Source organism: Syngnathoides biaculeatus, chromosome 23 (genome assembly GCF_019802595.1).
Source record: "Syngnathoides biaculeatus isolate LvHL_M chromosome 23, ASM1980259v1, whole genome shotgun sequence".
NCBI lineage: Eukaryota > Metazoa > Chordata > Actinopteri > Syngnathiformes > Syngnathidae > Syngnathoides > Syngnathoides biaculeatus.
Window position 1 is genome coordinate 13433186 of NC_084662.1, and position 20283 is coordinate 13453468.

The 20283-nt window shown below is 44.3% G+C and overlaps 2 protein-coding genes and 1 non-coding gene across 5 annotated transcripts; all 3 read left to right on the forward strand.

Annotated features, from left to right (window-relative positions):
• Positions 1-1428: 1428 nt before the first annotated feature.
• On the forward strand, positions 1429-9028 carry xkr5a (XK related 5a). Its single transcript, XM_061811666.1, has 7 exons — positions 1429-1838; positions 4023-4206; positions 4651-4835; positions 4901-5113; positions 5997-6166; positions 6389-6500; positions 6729-9028. The coding sequence occupies exons 1-7, from the start codon at positions 1706-1708 to the stop codon at positions 7667-7669; spliced, it is 1938 nt and encodes a 645-aa protein (XP_061667650.1). The 5' UTR covers positions 1429-1705; the 3' UTR covers positions 7670-9028.
• A 234-nt stretch (positions 9029-9262) lies between these two features.
• On the forward strand, positions 9263-20264 carry tram2 (translocation associated membrane protein 2). 3 transcript variants are annotated; one of them, XM_061811548.1, is made up of 12 exons: positions 9263-9333; positions 10712-10848; positions 12749-12812; positions 13177-13286; positions 14156-14272; positions 14361-14419; positions 15561-15645; positions 16770-16840; positions 16933-17037; positions 17157-17300; positions 17934-18091; positions 18745-20264. In XM_061811548.1, the coding sequence occupies exons 1-12, from the start codon at positions 9303-9305 to the stop codon at positions 18816-18818; spliced, it is 1155 nt and encodes a 384-aa protein (XP_061667532.1). In that variant the 5' UTR covers positions 9263-9302; the 3' UTR covers positions 18819-20264. The 3 variants fall into 3 exon arrangements, with proteins under 3 accessions (XP_061667532.1, XP_061667534.1, XP_061667533.1); XM_061811550.1 differs by lacking the exon at positions 9263-9333 and adding an exon at positions 9418-9450; XM_061811549.1 differs by lacking the exon at positions 9263-9333 and adding an exon at positions 9455-9476.
• trnai-aau (transfer RNA isoleucine (anticodon AAU)) lies at positions 10259-10332 on the forward strand. The gene has a single exon. It is a non-coding gene; the product is annotated as a tRNA-Ile (tRNA).
• Positions 20265-20283: the final 19 nt, after the last annotated feature.

Consider the following 20283-nt stretch of genomic DNA (forward strand, 5'->3'; position numbering starts at 1 on the left):
GTCCATGTTTTCGCCGAAAAGAAATTGGGCTGTTAATTCCCTTCCGTCTTGGACAACTGAATCTACACGTGGATATGGTGAGTAAGTCGTCCAGATTTACACGGAAAACTTTGAAAGTGTATAAAAGTCTGGACGCATACAAATACTGCGTTGCCGGATCTGTTCTCATCCGGAATAAATCCCACATAGTGACGGGTTGACGGCTCGTGAACGCGGAAGCGTGTTCGGCCACACGTTAACCTTTGCCGGAATCCATTGATCTTTTCAGCTAGTATTCAATACAAATCCCAATATTTAAATAAACGACCTATGGTTTTACAGGAACTCGCATTCATTAACAATGATTGGAAAAAAAAAAAAAGGACGGAGTCGTTTCCACGGAACGTACACGGAAGCGATTGCGGCCACACTTAACCTCTGTTAATCTCTGCGACAGACAGTTTTTTTTAAACACGCATTGTTCTCAAATGAGCCAACTTGGCATTATACATACTTTTTTTTTTCCTACCAGAAATGAAGCAATCGCGACACAGGCGTGTGTGTATTTTGCTTGGACACCATCCATCATGTTTAATTGCTGAAATCCATCGATATTTTCTGGTCTTTTAAACTGGTTTTGCATAGAATGATCTCTTCGAATATTTGTCTCTTCTGTTGTGACAAGCAACAGCACAACAAGTCTCCGGTATTGTGAATATTCTGCTCCAGTTCAATGTCCCCCACACTGTCGAGCAGCTCTGCTAAACCGGCAATATGGCGCCATGAAAACGGTGACGTCACGTGCACGAGGTCTACAGAGGCGCACAAAGTATAATTCGCTTTTTTGGGGTCAATATTGAAACGTTGCAACATTTTGAGTTGAAAATTCCATTGCAAACTTCAGCTTTACAGATGCCATGTTCGTTTCCATGTGACTACTACTGCGCCGCTACCGACGTTGCCTCAAGAGAACAAGAGCAGGTGTCTATTTGGATCGGAACATTTAAATTTTTTTTAAGTGAACGATGTACCTTATAACTACAATGTGGGGGCGATTAGAAGAAAATAAATACTGTAGAGTGAAATATTTTTTTTATTTAATTTCACTAAAAGGGGGAACAACAACAACAAAAATATACTTTTTTTTTCATTTTATGTATTTATTTATTTTTTAATAGTAGATTTAAAACACATGGATAATTTAGATCCTCCAACAAACCAGAGCACTTCATCATAGATAATTAACTTTAGGTAATGGTAAAAAAGGGAAGATTTAAATAAGCGTTACTTCTTAGTCTTGGAATTGGAAGCAGATGTTATTTTCCACCACGGCGAATGGCAAGGGAACCGGAGGTGCTCCTCCATCATATCATTGGATATGGCCTGCTTGGACAATGGGCCACCTGATACCTTTCCAAAGCTGCAATTCGAGTCCAGCTGAGTGTTCCGAGCACAAGGAACGAAAGTCACACGCAGCATTTTATGAAGTAGCGGCACAAAACTATGCAAAGACTATAAATGAACATTTCAAAGTATGCAGCTATGATTTTCTCACGAGGGGATGGGAGATGGGTGGGGGGAGGGGGCGCGGGTGAGCGTGGCCCTTTAAAAGTGCGCGGTGACGTCATCTATTTTTGACAGGAGGCGAGCAGCGGGAGAAGAAAGGAGCGGACGCACCGGGAGGGCGAAGGATGCGCAGGATAACGGCGCCGCTTCCGAGCCTCCCATGATCAGCACGTCGGAGGCGGTGGGCCGCAGGAGGCCGTCGGCGGCCCGGCGCAGCGAGCGCTGGATCGCCTGGTGCCAGGCGGCGCTGCTCGGCGTGTCGGCGCTGGTCATCGCGGCCGAGAGGAGCGCTCGTAAGTGTGGGCCGTCGATGCACGGAGACCGCGCGCACGTCGATTTATGTTTTTTTTTTTTTTTTTCATATCCAGCACAGTTGCATGTTAGACTTTGCGTGTGACGTCTTGCTGCAAGGAATGCGGGCGTGTTTGCAGCTAGGTGAGGGCGCTGATTCGACCACGAGTCCAACAACGATGCTAACATGATGCAGGTTTCTATTCTAGGTTTCGAGGACTTGACCTTTAGGGGTCCTCAGCTACCAGTAAGAATGTCAAATGTTATATTTGCCAGTCTATGTGGGAAATATTGACTACCTTGATAGCGAGGTGGGTGATACTTCCTAGATGGACTTTGTTGCAGTACAATTATTTTAAAAGTACTCATTATTGGAATAATTGCAATAAAACTTACATTTGAATTTAAGGACACCTTAAAAGGTGGCACGGTGGAGCAGCTGGAAAAACATTGGCCTCACAGTTCTGAGTTCCTGGGTTCAATCCCGGACCCGCCTGTGTGGAGTTTGCGTGTTCTCCCCGTGCCTGCGTGGGTTTTCTCCGGCCACTCCGGTTTCCTCCCACATCCCAAAAACATGCAACATTAATCGGACACTCTAAATTGCCCCTAGGTGTGATTGTGAGTCCGGCTGTTTGTCTCGATGTGCCCTGCGATTGGCTGGCGACCAGTTCAGGGTGTACCCCGCCTCCTGCCCGTTGACAGCTGGGGTAGGCTCGAGCACTCCCCACGACGCTTGTGAGGCTAAGCGGTTAAGAAAATGGATGGATGGATGGATGGATGGATGGATGGATGGATGGATGGATGGATGGATGGATGGATGGATGGATGAAGGACCCCTTAAAATCACATGGGGCTAGGTCAGGTTAGTTGCGAGGTCGCTCCGGCACTTCAGATGTTGTTTTCAGGAACTGTCAGATGCTCAGAGGGATGTTTATTTTTTTTTGTTCAGTTTGTAGGTTGAAGTATATCCATCCATCCATTTTCTTCGCCGCTTATCCTCACTAGGGTCACGGGGAGGGCTGGAGCCTATCTCAGTTATCAACGGGCAGGAGGGGGGGTAAAACCTGAACTGGTCGCCAGCCAATCGCAGGGCACATCGAGACAAACAACCAATCACACTCACAATCACACCTAGGGGCAATTTAGAGTGTCCAATTAATGTTGCATGTTTTTTGCAATGTGGGAGGAAAGTGGAGTGCCCCGGAGGAAAGGAAGTAAAAGCTCGTGCATTAAAGAACAAATATGATTTATACTTGGGTAACTTTATATCCATTGATCATTATCATGACCTTTGGACAGCAAGATGAGCTCATAATCTTGAGCAACATGGTCAGTGTGTGCTAGCATTTTTGGCACACTATTTAGACCATAGAATTATGTTTGTAACTAAATGTAATTTATAAAAAAAAAAAAAGATCGAACTCCATGAGCAGAGCACTAACAAGCATTGACGGGGGTTTTGTCTTCTGATTTGCATGACACTTTGTATTTATTTACGTGTGCTAGCATGTCTCATTGTCTAAAACTGTGTAAAACAATCATCCTGGATTGAGAACAGGTCTGACGAGTCCTTGACTCAGCAAATCAATGGACCAAGGACAGCGCACGAAAGTGGAGGGTGAATGTGAAGTATCACTTCAGTCCCTGGAACCAAGCTTGAACACCGATACCTAACGCCGCGCAGGGGTCGTCGCGTCACAGGACTTCTAATCCCACTTATCATAACAACAACAAAAAAATGAGCCCTTCGTCGTCCTTGATAAGCATAGTGCGATAGCATTTGTTTAATTAAAGGTAAATGATTAATAACCGTGTCGTAACCAAGTCTATTCCTGCATGGCAGACTTCCTAAATTAGAGGACAGCTCACGTCGGTGAGGCGTGATGGTGCACGGCATACAAATATACGTTGACAAGGGTGTTGAAAAATCTGGAAAATGCTTGTATTTCCATTCTGTTTTCAAGTATTTGTGTAATTTAACTAATTTCACCGCAGTTGTTGGGTCCTACAAAAATTAGTACAATATGAGGTCTTAACATTGGCCAAATATTCTATATCTGCTCGTTATTAGGTTTAAGAGTTGACGGGGAGCTGTAATTTAAAAAATATCTGGACTAGGTGGAGCAAATGTGATTTCATACCCTCCCGCTGGTGTATTTATTATTGTTTTTATGTGCATTTTGCAGTGATCTACTGTATCGGGTTTTACCTGTGGAACGACGAGACACGGTGGGCCGGTTTCACGCTGGGGCTCTTTCTCCCGGGTACTGCAGTCCAGCTGCTGAGCGTCAAATGGTACTACGACGACGGCGACGATCGGCGATGGTACCTCTCGACCGTGCACATTCTTCACTTGGGTATTTTCAAACGGTAAGACGGTCTTCACCTCTGAAATTGAAATGACATGTGTCAAGGGTATCCAGTTAAAAACCACTAGAAATTTCAACTGATGTTTTCAGGAAAAAATATGCTTTAGGCTTTTTGATGTAAAACTGTTGTAACATGCGCAGAATGTTAAGTGGCATCTTCCCTGAAAGATGCTGCTTGGATGGCAGCATTTGTTGCTGCCAAACCTGTATGTACTTTTCAGGACTAATTAAGAAAGTCACTTTGGTCATTGCCCAGGCTCCACTCGCGCATTTCATGGTAACAAAAGATAGATTTGTCATTCGACCACAACTATATGGGGTAGGTTCTACATTCAGGGACAAAATAAATGATACCAATGTGTCCACTGTACTTTAACGCAGGGAGTCCCAACAGATAGACAGGTTGCGATATCTAAAGCGTGTCGATGTCTTCCTCTGCTGGTAGGCTGTGGGACTGCATGAGGTACGTGTCACGGATGCACTGCTCGGTGGCAGAGCTCGGCGCTGTGGTCATGCTGCAAGCGGACGTCGCCGCACTTTGGCTCTTGGAGGCTCTGGTGGTCACACTGCCCCAGAGCCTGCTGCAGGCCTACATCGTCATGTCCACCGACGTGGGCATCATGTCCCCAGGTGAGCACATCTTGCAAGCTCCCAGTAGGAAACGATGCACCGGAGTATTTCCGTTTTCTTTACAGTGGCCTACTGCTGCGGTCTTTGCGTGCTCTCCGTTTCCTGGGCCCTGGTGCTGTACAGCCGCGCCTGCTGCCTCATCCGGCCGGGCCACCTCGCCATGCCTCCGGCGGCCCTGCTCTGCCAGCTGGTGTGGAGGGCCGGCATGCTGGGTGCCAGGGTGACGTGCCTCATGTTCTTCGCCAGGGTGTTCAACTGGTGGGTCTGCGGCGTGGCAGGTGAGGAGCACATTAGTACTTCTTTTCCTTTCGGCTTGTCCCGATTAGGGGTCACCACAGCGTGTCATCTTTTTCCATCAAAGCCTATCTCGTGCATCTTCCTCACTAACACCCGCAGTCTTCATGTCCTCCCTCACCACATCCATCATCCGTTTCTGTGGTTTTCCTCTCGCTCCTTTGCCTGGCAGCTCCATCCTCAGCACCTGTTCCTTCCCGTTGTTTCTTCAGTGCCACTGTCTCTAATCCGTACATCATGTCCGGCCTCACCACTGTTTTATAGATTTTGCCCTTCATCTTAGCGGAGACTCTTATCTCACATAGAACACCAGACACCTTCCGCCAACTGTTCCACCCCGCTTGGACCCGTTTCTTCACTTCCTTACCACACGCCCCAAGTATTTGAAGCCGTCCACCCTCGCTATCTCTTCTCCCTGGAGCTTCACTCTTCCTCCTCCGCCCCTCTCATTCTGTTTTACTTCGGCTAATCCTCATTTCTCACCTTTCCAGTGCGTGCCTCCATCTTTGTAATTGTTCCTCCGCCTGCTCCCTGCTTTCACTGCAGATCACAATATCATCTGCAAAAATCATGGTCCAAGGGGAATCCAGTCTAACCTCATCTGTCAGCCTATCCATTACTACCGCAAACAGGAAGGGGCTCAGGGCGGATCCCTGATGCAGTCCGACCTCCACCTTAAAAGAGCACATTCGTTGTCTGACGAGTAAAATTAAAAACCTGTATGTTCGGTTGATTGAAGTTCAAATTGTCCATGGGTGTGAGCGTGAGTGTAGCTGTTTATGTACATAATAGTAACTGGGATTTGTGGAATATCATTTACACGATTCAACTCCAGCATCCTGGTCTATTTTTTACACTGACCTGCAGGTTTTCACTGGCTGACGGCCTCCTTCTGGCTGGTATCACAGCAACCCGACATCTGCACCGGGCCCTGGTGCTGGCGTGCCTTCAACGGCCTCCTGGGGCTCATCCACGTCTTCCTCTTTCTCAACGTCAAAGACGGGCCGTCGCGATTCCGCATGGCCAGCTTTTATACCGTAAGAAGCAGTCGCGCTAATGACAAAGAATAGTAGCACAGTAGTAGACCCGGTTCACTGGTTGTGTTGCGTTCTATGCTGCAGACGGTCCGTGTTTGATTTCAGGTCTGGGGCTCGGCAATCCAAGTTGAGACCAAATCAATGACTTCACTTGGCCTCCTTGTCGGTATCATAATAAATTTGATCACGTGATGACGGCCTGACCTTGTTCTTGTCTTTCAGTTCATGCTCATCGAGAACACCACTTTGCTGCTGGCCGCCTCCGACTTACTGAGCGAAGTTTCGTGGGACAACATGACCTTCCCCGTGACTGTCCTATGCAGCTTTATGCTCGGTGAGTCCAAGAAATGCAAATTAGCGATAACAAACCAGCATGAAAAATTATTTAGTGTCCTAAGACGTTAAGTGCCACAGCACAGTAAATTTTCAGTATCACTTACTTGATCTGAAAATATTTATCCACAACAGATGCTCTGTTGTTCAACTACAGTTCTACAGTGTTCATACAGTTTTTGCTACATAGTTCTACTAAAAAATGATCTGATGTCCCTATGGTTACCAGGCGCTACCTCCCTGGTTGTCTACTACCGCTTCCTGCATCCCAAGTCAACAGAGATCGCCCAAGGTCTCCACCACAACCACATGGCCAGGACCTGCATCGAACGAGGGGAATCCTCCTTTTCTCTCGGCGACAAAAGTCTTCCGGTTGGCGGCGTCCAAAACCACGGCAGCTTCTCCCTCTCCGGAGTGGCGGGTTCACTGCTGGAGCATCCGAGTACGTGCCAGGGGAGGCCAAACAGTTCCTGTCTTTGCTACCACCATCACTGGCTTCTCATCCGGCTGGCCCTCAAAACTGGCGACCTTGGGAAGATCAACCGAGCGTACGGAGCAGGCGGGGCGGCGGCCATACTGGACTTGGAGGAGTATAATCAGGAGTTTAAGAGTACTGAAGGCAACACCAGCTCAGCAGGGGGACACGGCGAGGGCGTCTCCACCTCCGAGTCTCAGGGGCAAGGCGTGGTACCCCTGTCGGACTGCAAAGACGAGTTCCAGACTGTCAGCGAACCCACTTCCTTCGAACAAGCAGAGGATGACAGTCTGGAGATGGAGAGTCCGCTGGAGTCGCCCACTTCGGATTTCAAGCGCAGCTCGCCCGAGGGCAAATCCGTATTCGGAGACAGTCCGGAGCCATACTTCTGCCCCACCGAGTCCAGTTCCACCTTGTATTTCAGCGCTGATCCTCAGTCTCCCAGCAGCGCCAGTAACCCCCGTTTGGACCGGGACACGGGGGGTTTGGAACAGAGCGCGCGTCTCAATTCCATTCCGAGCGATCCGGCTCTTCACAGGGACATCCGGGGACTGATCAACCGGGTCGGGCCGCGCTACACGTCCACCCCTAAACTGGACTCAGGAGTGCTGGACTCTGCCTCCGGTATCCTTCACCTCACGGGTCCCAGGAGGCAGCTGATAATGTCCCGTAGAGACGAAGGCGAACATTTTTGACCGGTTTGGGGATTGGCTGACTCAAGAAAGTCACTCCATCATGACAATATTCAGCTTCAATGTTTTAAAGTCAAAGGAAGACTCTAAAATTATTCAGTAATGAGAGGCAAGCAAAAAATAATCTGCCAAATAAAGGATAATAAAAGAGATACTCTATTATAGCGACAAAGAAACAGCAATATATTGCACAAGTGCTAAATTCACACAAACGGGGCCATTTGACGCTCTTTTAATGCTAACAGTGCTAATAAGCTAATTGGCTATGCATTGATGCACCTGAGTTGCAATCATCCATGAAGTACCGTATTCCCTCAAATAGTGGGATCGACATAGACATGGCATCTGTAAAGCTGGAATTCAGTTTGGGTTTTAAGAATTTGCGATGGGGGGGGAGAAATTTCTGTTTGTAGAAAAGTATTTTAAATGTAGTCTTTAAATAAGTCATGGTAAGTAGTAGGCATCTGGTACTCTCTGCAGTTGAGTAATGAAATGGTCCATGACGCTATATGAGGAAGTACGGTAATATTTCGCCGTTGGAACGCGTAGCTGCTTTATTGTCTGACTTTGTAACCTTTACAAAGTCAAACTTAACCTTTGGGATAAATCAAATGATCAAATTATAGAATTTATGATAGCGTAACCGGGCCACACCTTGTAATAATTGCACAAGCCTCTCAGTCATCGAGTCTCTTAAAGCACAACCAGCACCATATCGCTCGTTTTTGAACGTAGTACAGTATTCACATTAAGAGAAATTTAAAAAAGAGCCCCTCAGACTAGATATGCTGTATGTATTTTTAGGCATATGCTATAAACATATCAGTTTGCTGTGCTTTTGAGCTGGATCGACGTGTCAGCCTGGACGTGAGGCCTGCCGAAACCTGCTGTGAAATTTTTCATTTAGTGTGTTCTCCATTTCTTGGAGCGGAAGTACATTTTTCGTTTCCTTTTTTTTTCTATGCTGTGAAAATATGGCAATCCACCAAAAAAACAACAACAAAAAAAAAACAATTATTTTGCCATCAGACGTTGTATGATATTTGAACTGTGAATTGGAAGGCCACCCGTGGCTTTTAAACGAGCAATAAAACGCAAACGTGGTGCGGCAAGCGAAATAAAGATTTTTAACGCGTGATTACTTTTTGCACGTTTGCTCTTTGAACATTTTTAAATGAACCAAAATCACAATCATAATCTGCCAACTGCAACTTTAAAGAACCTGCAGGAATTTCTGCCGAATGCTGTCTGTTTACTACTTTCCAATAACAAGATAATTATTATTTTTTTTAAAAGTAGTTGATGATAATTTAATTATAGATGACAAAAATGAGTGCTATTTTGCCTTTATAAGACTGTACAGCAAAGATGACATAGAGTACCTGTATTTGCTATTCCAATAACGCCCTCGTTGAGAAAATACATGTTGGGATCGGTCTGAATCGCTGACTAGTTTTTATCACAATTATTATTTTTCTTATGGGTTGCAGATGTCAGCAAGGAGACTAAAAGTTGTGTCTCGATGACATTTTGCGGTCTTTGTGTGGAAGAAAGAGCCTTGAAAATGATCAAACTGATGAAAGATCCTTTCCACATCATACTGACTTATGAAACGCGCTTTCAAAGCGTGCCCAATATGAAAATCGGCAGACACCTCCAATCATCTGGTACGTAAACACAAAATATTATGTTTATAAAATATGAAAAAAATAAATCTAAATTCAACAATTTGTTCAGAACACACTCGAGAAAATCCTTCAGAATCAGCAGACTTCTTTGTCCGAGTGAGCAACATTTGTACCTTGCGCAAGTAATTGATTTTGAAATTTTGTAATCATATGATATTATTTTTTTCCCCCTCGGTGGAGCATAGAAATAACCTATAAATAAATATATGTTTGCGTTTCCAAAAGACATTCATAAGGCAGTTTGTGCTAATGAAGAAAGGAAAATTGAGTTGCCAGTGATTACATATGAATAATGAAAAAGTCAAAGGTTTGGCTGTATGTGGAAAAATATTTTTGTAAAATGTAAATGTCACTTTTGGGTAGTAAGTCCCGAATAATGGACAAAATCTTGAATATTTTATTCTATTTTATATTAATATTATAATACTTCAATAATATAATATATAATAATATATATAGAATTCACATTATATAATAATAATATATATAATATTTAAATTCTTTTTATAGTAGAGTGCAAAAATGTATATGGAATAGGGTCAGTGATTTCATAACAAATAACGTTTTTATATCAATCAACCACCCACTGTGCCTGGCCGCTAAATTGGCTATTGCAGGGTTTTAGTTTGTACATTAATATGAAATATTCGTCAATAATATCATATATTATCTGAATAATATATATCATAGTGCGGCTATTTGTTTCTATGTGCCCTGCGATTGGCTGGCAACCAGCTCAGCATGTACCCGGCCTCCTGCCCGATGACAGCTTGGATAGGCTCTAGCACTTCCGCGACCCTCGTGAGGATAAGGTTAAGAAAATTGATGGATAAATCATAATATATACGACACAGTCATGTGGTTGTTTCACAGACATCTTGAAATGACTCAGTCGCGTATACATGGCCGGTTAGCTCAGTTGGTTAGAGCGTGGTGCTAATAACGCCAAGGTCGCGGGTTCGATCCCCGTACGGGCCACTCCTTTTTCCCTATTTACTTTCAACAATTTTTGTGAATTGTCAACTTCCATTTAACGATCTGTGCCACTGCAAAATTCAGTGTGATTCAGTATCCTGATATACCTGTAGGCAAAATATCTGCATTTAGCCCACTAAAATTGCGTAACTCATATTTATTTTAATTTATGTTAATTCATTGAAATGGTTTTTTTTTGTATTCATTTTTTTTTTTCTTCGGCTTTACCATTGGGCTTTCCATGCAAATTTGAACCCGGGCCAATGTCCTCAAGTGAGGCATTTCTCAGTCGCCCTTTTCGAGGACGCGCATGCGCACTCCGCCGGGGAAAAAGTTCAACTTCGTAGTCAGAAAGACGAGAAAATATTTGTGACAATTGCAGAGTCGCATCGACTTGCCATGGCATTCCGGCGCCGAAACAAGAGTTACCCTTTCTTCAGCCAGGAGTTCCTCATCCAGAACCACGCCGACATCGTCTTCACTTTGGTGATTTTGATTTTGATTGGATTGATGTTCGAGGTAAGATGGACCGAAGTTTCTTTTTGACCCCCCCACCCTCCCCAACTCCTTCGTCTCGCGCTACACAGCCGCTTTCTGATGTCATGCGTGCATGCAAATCATATTTTTCCGTGGAATTTACTTTTTAAAAGCGCACGGGAAGACTTTGACGACGACTTGTTGCAGGTTTTGTTTCGTGAGCTGTATTACTTTGCAGTCGGTGAAAACAATAGCGGGCTGAAATAAGGGGAAACGAACTACTTCCGACAGCCATTGTCTGCTATTTTAACACAAGGTAGTGCTGCAAGTTTCCGCTTTGCGTTCAAAAGCTTTACAATTCCGCTGTCTAGACGTTTTTGAGAACAATAATCGCGTCACTTTAATAAGGAGGGAAAAAAAACGAAGCAGGGATAAGAAGGAAACAACGCGGCAGAACCCTTCAAATTAAGAGCGCAGCCCTGGCTTTTTCCCGAGAATCGCGCACGCTTTGCGAGGCGATGCTTTTATTTTTGAAAGCGCCAGAAGACAAACGGAAGTGTTTCGTCGCCGCTAGCTTGACCATATTAAATGATCCCTGCCACGTCTCAATCCCCCCCGCCGAGCCGCAATACCCCAAGAAAAATCCATTTAAAAAAACGCGCCGCAAAGTACACGTACCACTTTAATTCATTTTTTTTTACTCTTAAAATAATCCATGCACGAATATTAACGAGTGCTTAAAATAAAAAAAATGAAAAAACTTGACCTGTGTGGTGGGGATTTCCCTCCTCGTAAAAGTTGACGTGTCACCTGAAAAAAAGAAGACACTCATGCTTGTTGATGTGTTAGATATTAAAAAAAAAAAAAAAAGTGTGTTCAGGGACAACAGTTGTATAGTGCAGTAATATTTGTGGACTTATACATTTCCCCCCATTATTTGCCAGTACATTTGGGAAATGGTAACATTTTTGATTAATCTTGCTTCCAATCGTCTGTCTGAAAATTCATAAAAATGACTCCCAATTGGCGGCACGGTGGATCAGCTGGTAAAGCGCTGGCCTCACAGTTCTGAGGACATGGGTTCGATCCCGGCCCAGCCTGTGTGGAGTTTGCAGGTTCTCCCCGTGCCTGCATGGGTTTTCTCCAGGCACACCGGGTTCCTCCCACATCCCAAAAACATGAAACATTAATTGGAGACTCGAGGTGTGATTGGGAGTGTGGCTGTTTGTCTTGATGTGCCCTGCGATTGGCTGGCAACCAGTTCAGGGTGTACCCTCCCCTCCTGCCTGTTGACAGCTGAGATTGGCTCCAGCACTCCCGTGACCCTCGTGAGGATAAGCGGCAAAGAAAATGGATGGATGACTCCCAATTGTAACTTTTGGCCTCCCACGTGCATCAATATCAGATGTCCAATCCGGGTAACAGTAATTTTCTAAAAGTCATTTTAAGTGGACTAAATTAGCAAAACTCCCTGCTTAAAGTGTCTCAATCAGACATCCATCTATCCATTTTCTTTGCCGCTTATCCTCACGAGGCTCGCGGGGAGTGCTGGAGCCTATCCAACTGTCAACGGGCAGGGGACGGGGTACACCCTGAACTGGTTGCCAGCCAATCGCAGGGCACATGGAGACAAGCAGCCGCACTCAGAATCACACCTAGGGTCAACTTAGAGTGTCCAATTAATGTAGCACGTTTTTGGAATGTGGGAGGAAACCAGAGTGCCCAGAGGAAACCCACGCAGGCACGGTGAGAACATGCAAACTCCACACAGGTGGGTCTGGGATTGAACCTGGGACCTCCGAACTGTGAGGCCAACGCTTTACCAGCTGCGTCACCGTGTTTCCCCAATCAGACATATTAAAATAAAATAGTTCCAATTTGCAAGGCTTTTCTTTGGCAACTTTGCCGGTTTTAGTGACGATGCCACTGATCTCCCTTTCAGGCAACGGCAAAGACGGCCATATGGTTCATCCAACCCCAGTACAACGTCACCACACTGACACCAGGTACCGGTCCTTGCATATACAGTACTGTCATGCACGAAAGAACTGCGAAACAACTCAAATCTGTACCTCGACTCAATAAATGGAGCGATTTGCAGCCGGAGTGTGAAGCGGCTGGGATGAGAATCGGCGTCTCCAAATCCGAGACTACGGTCCTCGGTCGGAAAAAGGCGGCGTGCGGCTCTCCGGGTCGGGGATGAGATCCTTCCCCAGGTGGAGGAGTTCAAGTATCTCTTCCCCCGTGACCCGACCCGGAAAAGCTCTAGATAATCGATGATCGGACTCAATAAATGTGTTTCAAGAACTACTGCTTTGCACAATAGGAAATTAACCTTATAGTGCCGCGTGTACCTCCGTTGTCCTCTAGAGGGGGAAGTGACGTTGTATCATTACGGGTGGAAGGACTGCGCCACCGTCCTCTTCTACTTCTTCATCGCCATCATCCTCCACGCCGTCGTGCAGGAGTATCTACTGGACGTAAGTACTACTGAAAGGTGAACGGCGTGAAAAATGCAAACACGGAGAAACAAATGTAAAACAGAGACTGAGACAGACGCCGAAATCCATTTGCACAAATCAAATGTCTTACCTGAATTCCCTCGGTCCTCTCTGCAGTTGAGTCAATACAGTACATGCTAGTATTGTATGAGTAAACGCGTTCTATGTTTTCGTGGAGAGCTGTTTGTCGGATTCCTTCATATTGACGTGCTGTCTGTCATTATAATGAGCTGTTATCATGCAATAATGTCTGTCTAGTCGCCATGTGCCGTCATGTAATAACACGCTAATAACACAGTAACGCTGCCAATACTTTTCATGCTTTGATATTAAACTAATTGTTTCATCGTTATAGATTAAAAATGACCATTGAACCACTGAAGAGGGTTTTATTTTGACGTGCTGTCTGTCATTATAATGAGCTGTTATCATGCAATAATGTCTGTCTAGTCGCCATGTGCCGTCATGTAATAACACGCTAATAACACAACGCTGCCAATACTTTTCATGCTTTGATATTAAACTAATTGTTTCATCGTTATAGATTAAAAATGACCATTGAACCACTGAAGAGGGTTTTATTTTTTGGGAGGGGGGGTGACATTTGTTAATTTGAAGATGTTATTCAAAACCTGTACGGCCTTTTTACAAAGCACAGATAAATCTTCATTCGCTCGGCGACGGCGTAGTTGAAGTCCCGCGGCCTCGATCCGGAGCATCTCTAAATTCCCACTTCTTCTTCTGCAGCCGCTTCAGGCGCGGCCCGGTTATTTTTCTGACGCAGCCATGTACACGCTTATGTCGAGTCGGCGTTGATAACCCGCCGCGTGTCCGGATCTCGCCCGCAGAAAATCAACAGGCGACTCCATCTGTCCAAGAGCAAGAACACCAAGTTCAACGAGTCGGGTCAACTTTGCGTGTTTCATTTGGTGTCCAGCGTGTGGAGCTTCTACATCCTGGTAACGGTAAGCGGCGCCTGCTCGTCGTGCGCGAGCTTGTTTATTTTCTTTGGAAGGAATTTTAAGGGTTGTCTCTTGTTATCTTTTGCTACAGGAAGGATATCTTCTACATCCCAGCAGACTTTGGGAAAACTATCCACATGCTCACCTCAGGTATGTCTCCCACAGTAAATAAAAATAAAAAAATGACGTACCATAATTTCCGGATTATGAACCGCGACTTTTTTTTCCCACGCTTTCAACACTGCTTTTTATGTGGTGACGCGGCTGATTTGTGCACTTTTTTCTAATGGCCGCAAGTGGGCACGCGAGCGGAAAAGGTAAGAGTGAGACTGGTGGAATACAAGTGCCGAGGAAGTGACTTTTACCGGTCCTGCCCTGTTAGCGCTGCGCTACCGTGTTACTGCCGTGTCTCAGTGATTTGTACCAGTATGTTTTTTTTTTTTTTTTTTTTAACTGGCCCTGTTAGCGCAGCATTAGCGTTAGCTGCGGCGGCACTAGCATTAGCGTTAGCACAGCAGCACTAGTGTTAAGCTAGGGGTCACCCGCGGGCGAATGGTAGCCCGCAAGGACCATATAAGGTGCCCGCAAGGTATGTTCTAAAAACACCATAGGCCACAAATTGTTTCTATTATTTGTCCTTTAAATTCTGAATCGACTTGCTTACGAGAATTAACATTTTAAAATACCTGCAATGTCATTTACTACGATAAATTAAAACAAAAATATTTTATGTACGTGTAATGAACTGAGTCTGAAATGTCATACAATCGGTGCTTACGAAGTAGCCCTCAGCCTCAAAAATGTTGCTGAGCCCTGCGTTAAGCGTTAGCATGGTGGCGCTAGCATTAGCATTAGCGCGGCGCCGCTAGCGTTAAACTCTCTGTGTACCGTGGCTTTTACACTGCTGCGGCGTATGTATGCACCAAATAGTATTTCCTTTACAAATGTACCGGGTGAGGCTTGTAACCAGGCCGGGAATTACGGTAATTCGGCAGGGCTGTACCATTTGTTTTAACTCGGGGGTTCATCCCTCAAGCTTCAAAATGAGAAAGGGACCATGCCATTTTTGAATCTGGGTAGGGGGAAACTGTACCACCGTGTCTGAGGGTGGAAAAGGGAGTGTTGTTGTGCACACATTAGTTAGAAAGCTACCTCATGATTTATCATGCAAAGGGACCAAACCATTCATTCTGAGGCCAATTGTGACTCAGTGGGGAACGATTTATTTGAACTAAATCCATTTTTTTTTGCCGTGCTACGGTTTATGCTCTGCTATCTGTATGCGATTCAGGTTCCAGGTGAAGTTTTTCTACCTCACTCAGCTGGCCTACTGGCTCCATGCTTTGCCTGAACTCTACTTCCAGAAAGTGCGCAAGGTCAGTGTGTGATTTCATCTAGCCTAGCAAAATTCCAGGAATATTAATAGTTGTAAACTTTCCATCAGAACTGAAATGCATGGAATTTAACGGGAATAAACCAGGAATTCTCCACTTTGAAGGTCGCCTCTTTGGAGAGAATTTAAATATTTATTAATGAATAATTAAATTGAGTTTACTCTTGGGCAAGGAGAGCGGTCTGTTTTGCACAAATGTCTGTTTACGACAAAAAGTTTATATTTGTTTCAATATGATGCCGTTCCATTACATCACAGGGATCAAACTATGGCCCGGGGGCCCAGATCCGGCCCGCCACATGATTTTATCTGGCCCACAAATGCAAATCATCTGTGTCATCTTCCACGATTCTTGTGAAAATCTGCACTAAAATTTCAAATGGTTATTTTTTTATAAATAACTTTGAAGATATTAACAGTATTTGCATGACCAGACATGAACAACGATTGGAAAAACCCAAAACGTGTTCATAAATTCAGGGTATAAATAGGTGATTGAAGATTTTTGTTTTCTTTATGGTTTTGCACTCATAACAGCCCTGAGGGAAATTGTTGAAAAAGTTAGATTGACACCTCTGCACATGATGATCAAATCCCATCATTTCCAAATAGGAATACAGTCATGCCTCGGTTCTCGACCACAATCCGTTACAGAAAACGGTTCGAAAAGTGAATTGTTTGAAAACCGAATCTATGTTTCCCATTACAATGAATGGAAAAAGAAACAATGCGTTCCAAGCCTTAAAAAATTTGGCTTTTTAAAGCACTTTTTTAGCTTTTCCTGATAATAAACTGCATAGTAGAAATATATATATGGTTTAAATACTTTATATAGTAAAATAATTTAAGAAATATTTTTATTTTTTGCTTAAAATGTATGCTTTAGTAGTAGAGTACGCTAGGCTGGGAGTGCATCGCCGTGTTTGTAGCGACTCGGCCCCCCAGCGTTGTAAACTTTTTTTTATTAACAAAAGTACAGAATAACTTTAAACAAACAATGGGTGGGGAAAAAGCTTTGTGTGTGGAGTACACGGTACGTGATCTTGCGTATGTACCGCACACTTTTGCAATCATACTTGACCCAAGTGTGTATTGTTGGCTTACCAGGAGGAGATGCCGCGACAGTTGCAGTACATCGGCTTGTATCTGATGCACATCTTGGCGGCGTACGTGCTAAAGTAAGCAGTTCGTTGACCTGGAAATTCCAAAAAATTCACATGGCTTCAATAAATAATAATATATATTTTTTTTTGGGTGGGGGTACGTTTAGTTTGAACCGCGTGGGTTTGGTGCTGCTGTTCCTCCAGTACGTGTCCGAGCTGGGCTTCCACATCGCCAGACTTTTCTACTTCACCGACGAGAACCACCAGAAAATGCAAGTCGACGCAAATTTTCAAGCTTTTCGTGCAAACAATGAAATGAAATGAAATGAAATGAAATGACCGCATCCTGTGTGGGCGCGTCTGCGCGCCGCGACGCGTTTACTCACTTTAGGTTTGACGTGTGGGCGGCCAGCTTCGTGATTACTCGCATGTCGACGCTCACGCTCATGTTTCTCGCCGTCGGCTTCGGTCTGGCCCGCTGTGAGAATCAGGGGCTGGACTGGGAGAGCGGGAACTTCAACACTTTGCTTATACGGTGAGAAACCGCCACAAATACATTTTGTCAATTATGCTTTTGTACGAATACGAGCGTCTCGCTCAGCTGGTCTGTAAATTCAAGTTTCAATCAAACTGCAATGACAAATACACACCAGTAGATGGCTGCATTCCATTACTTTGGATTTGAGATTGAAAATTTTGAGAAGCGAGTTTATTTATGGTCTAAACTTTAATTTTGCAATTGGGAAAACATGACGTAATTCAATAATGGACGGAACGCTTGATGTGAAATTTGCCCGTTGTGCGAAATGCACCGAAACAAAACAGTTGACTTTAAAGATTAAATGTCATGGCACGAACTAGATTTAACGTTTATCCTTAAATTTCTCCAAAAACTTGTTTTAGGTATTATGATATGTAGTTGTCACAGAACTAGAAAATAATTAATTGTTGACAAATCTACATTCTACCTGTATCAATGCATTCAATTACTTTATTATTACTGTGTTGTGAAGCAAGAACACTATTTTGCTTTTTAACACTACAATAAAATACATTTTATATAGAGGCGTCCTGAGACAAGACTCTCTGCAGTTAAGTAAATTTTCATGTTTTTTTTTTTTTTTTTGCAAGAGCGCCACTAATTCTCCTGTTTTTGGGGGCCTCTCAGGATGAGCGTTCTTCTGCTGGTCTACCTGACGCAATCTTGGCTCCTGTGGAAGTTTATCCGTTTCCAGCTGAGGCGCTGGAGGGAATTCCGACACGAGCAGGCCCTCCGCAAGAAGGCCGCCACCAAACAATCCCTTCGGCCGATGAAGCGAGACTCTCGTGAGTACCGGGGCTGGGCTCGGAATCAATGGACCTTAAACTCGGCCCCGTTAGCTACAGTTGCCATGTCCCGCAAACTTCCAAAACGGCGACTGAACGGAACAGGTTTGAAGTCGATTCTGTAATGCGTATTCCAGATAATATTGCGGTATGTTTTTTGCCAAATGCGTCAGACTTGTCCAAGAGAGTTCTACTGAGGTCTCAACTACCTTCAAACATACAGCCTTGTGTTTGATATTGTCCACTTAGTTGTACACGTGCTCTTCAGCAAGCCTTTATCCATCGTAGACACTACGTCGACCGTGTTTTAGGCTAAAATGTATCAAGCGGGCTCGTTGTATCCTAGCTGGATATCTTTCATGAGAATTGAATGTTCTTTAAGCACATCTGAGGACCATTTTCTCCGTAACATTAACTTTTCCAAGCGCCTGCTACTGACAACCAGCATTGCTTGTGGGACAACAGGGGCTAAGACAATGGGGCTATCCGATTGGCTATTATTGTACGATTGACAGGTCGGAAAGGTCCATTACTTACCCATAATGACTGGATTCTGCACCAAAACAGTACTACAAATTGCGAACCGAAGACTTACTAACTGGATTTTCATGTCCCCCCCATCCCCAATTCTTATCATGCTATTCTCCATTTAGTTGGACATTATGAAAACGGAGTCCTAAAAGCCGAGAACGGGACGTCTCGGCTCAAGAAACTCAAATCCCCTTAAGGAACCAAGCTGACTCAGCTGAGCAGTGGCCCCGGGTCCAAGCTGACATCCCTGGACACAACACATGGGAGGGGGGGGAGCCCCTGTATCCCGGTCCGGTTCTACCCCAACGGGCTCCGGGGGGAAACTGCGATTACAGACTTGAGCTTGAATGCTGGAAAATCAAATGCAAAGGAATTCCTTGAGCCCAAGAGACATTTCCTCTCGTTTTTTTGGTTTTTGTTTTGTTTTTTTGTAATACATCCACATGACCTGCTTTCCCACATTAAGGAGCGCCGTTGAGTGCAAAAATGCCAGAAATGTGCACAGTGTGTAGCACGCTCCTGTGTAGCAACATTTAAATGTGTACATGTAATCCTCATTACCAAGTACTGTATTGCTCGTCCGATTGCCGTTGAGCCAGCTTTGCTTCCTTTCCAGTCTGGTCCGTTGGAAGTCGCAAAAAAAATGTTACTGATATTAACGTGATACATGTTTACTGTAAGACAGCGTAACTGATAGCACGGAGACCCCTTTCCAAAAAATGTGAATATCATTAGAAAGTTCATTCAATATGTTAAAACTTTCAGCGATTAGATTCAGGGCGCACAATTTATATACAAATAACCTACTTTATTTTTACATTGACCTTTTGAACTCAAAAAACCCACAATCAGCAAATCAAAACATTAGCATACTGTGAAGAAATCACTATTTATGCATTTATGGGTTGATTCAAATCACTGAGGCAGTTGTAGAGCATTAGCCTCACAGTTCGGAAGACCGGGGTTCAAATCCCGGCCCCTCCAATGTGGAGTTTTAATGTTCTCCCTATGCCTATGTGGGTTTGCTCCTACATTCAATAAAAAAAAAATGCATTAATTGGAGATTCTAAATTGTCCCTAGGTGTGATCGTAAGAGGGACTGTTGTCTGTCTTTATGTGCCACGCGATTGGCTGGCAACCAGCTCAGGGTGTACCCCGCCTCCTGCCCGATGACAGCCACCAGCACTCCCGTGACCCTCGTGAGGATAAGCGGCTCAGAAAATGGATCGATGATGGATTGATTAAAGAACTCAGCCTATAAATGCATAAGTAAATGGTGATTTGAATTCCTGATGTCATGGGTCTGAGTTGAAATTGTGGGCTCTGAATCTACAATTATAAAAGTTTGAACTTTTTAAATTCTCTCTATGGCAATAAATGAAGCATTCCATGATATTCAAATTTTGTGGAAAGGGTCTGTACCTGTGTAAGATACTTGGGGAGGGGCCAGATTCCCTCCCAAGGTTTCTGTCTCGCATTTGTCACTTCCAGGTTCATCAAGTTCCGGACCGCGTGCCATTCCACAAATTGTTCTGGTGTTCAATAACTTGCCATTTTCAGAAGAAAAAAAAAAGGTAGCCTCGTCTTTTTCTGTCACACAAAGCTTAGAAAAAATAAACTCAAAAAAGACATTTTTTAAAAAGTGCCCACGGATGTTGTTT

Coding starts and splice junctions, on each gene's coding strand:
- xkr5a (XM_061811666.1), top strand. CDS start 1,706: ATGATCAGCACGTCGGAGGCGGTGGGCCGCAGGAGGCCGTCGGCGGCC. Junction 4,207..4,650: donor CACTTGGGTATTTTCAAACG/GTAAGACGGTCT, acceptor CTCTGCTGGTAG/GCTGTGGGACTGCATGAGGT. Junction 6,501..6,728: donor CCTATGCAGCTTTATGCTCG/GTGAGTCCAAGA, acceptor TATGGTTACCAG/GCGCTACCTCCCTGGTTGTC.
- tram2 (XM_061811548.1), top strand. CDS start 9,303: ATGAAAATCGGCAGACACCTCCAATCATCTG. Junction 16,841..16,932: donor TTGGCGGCGTACGTGCTAAA/GTAAGCAGTTCG, acceptor GGGTACGTTTAG/TTTGAACCGCGTGGGTTTGG. Junction 17,301..17,933: donor TTCAACACTTTGCTTATACG/GTGAGAAACCGC, acceptor GGGGCCTCTCAG/GATGAGCGTTCTTCTGCTGG.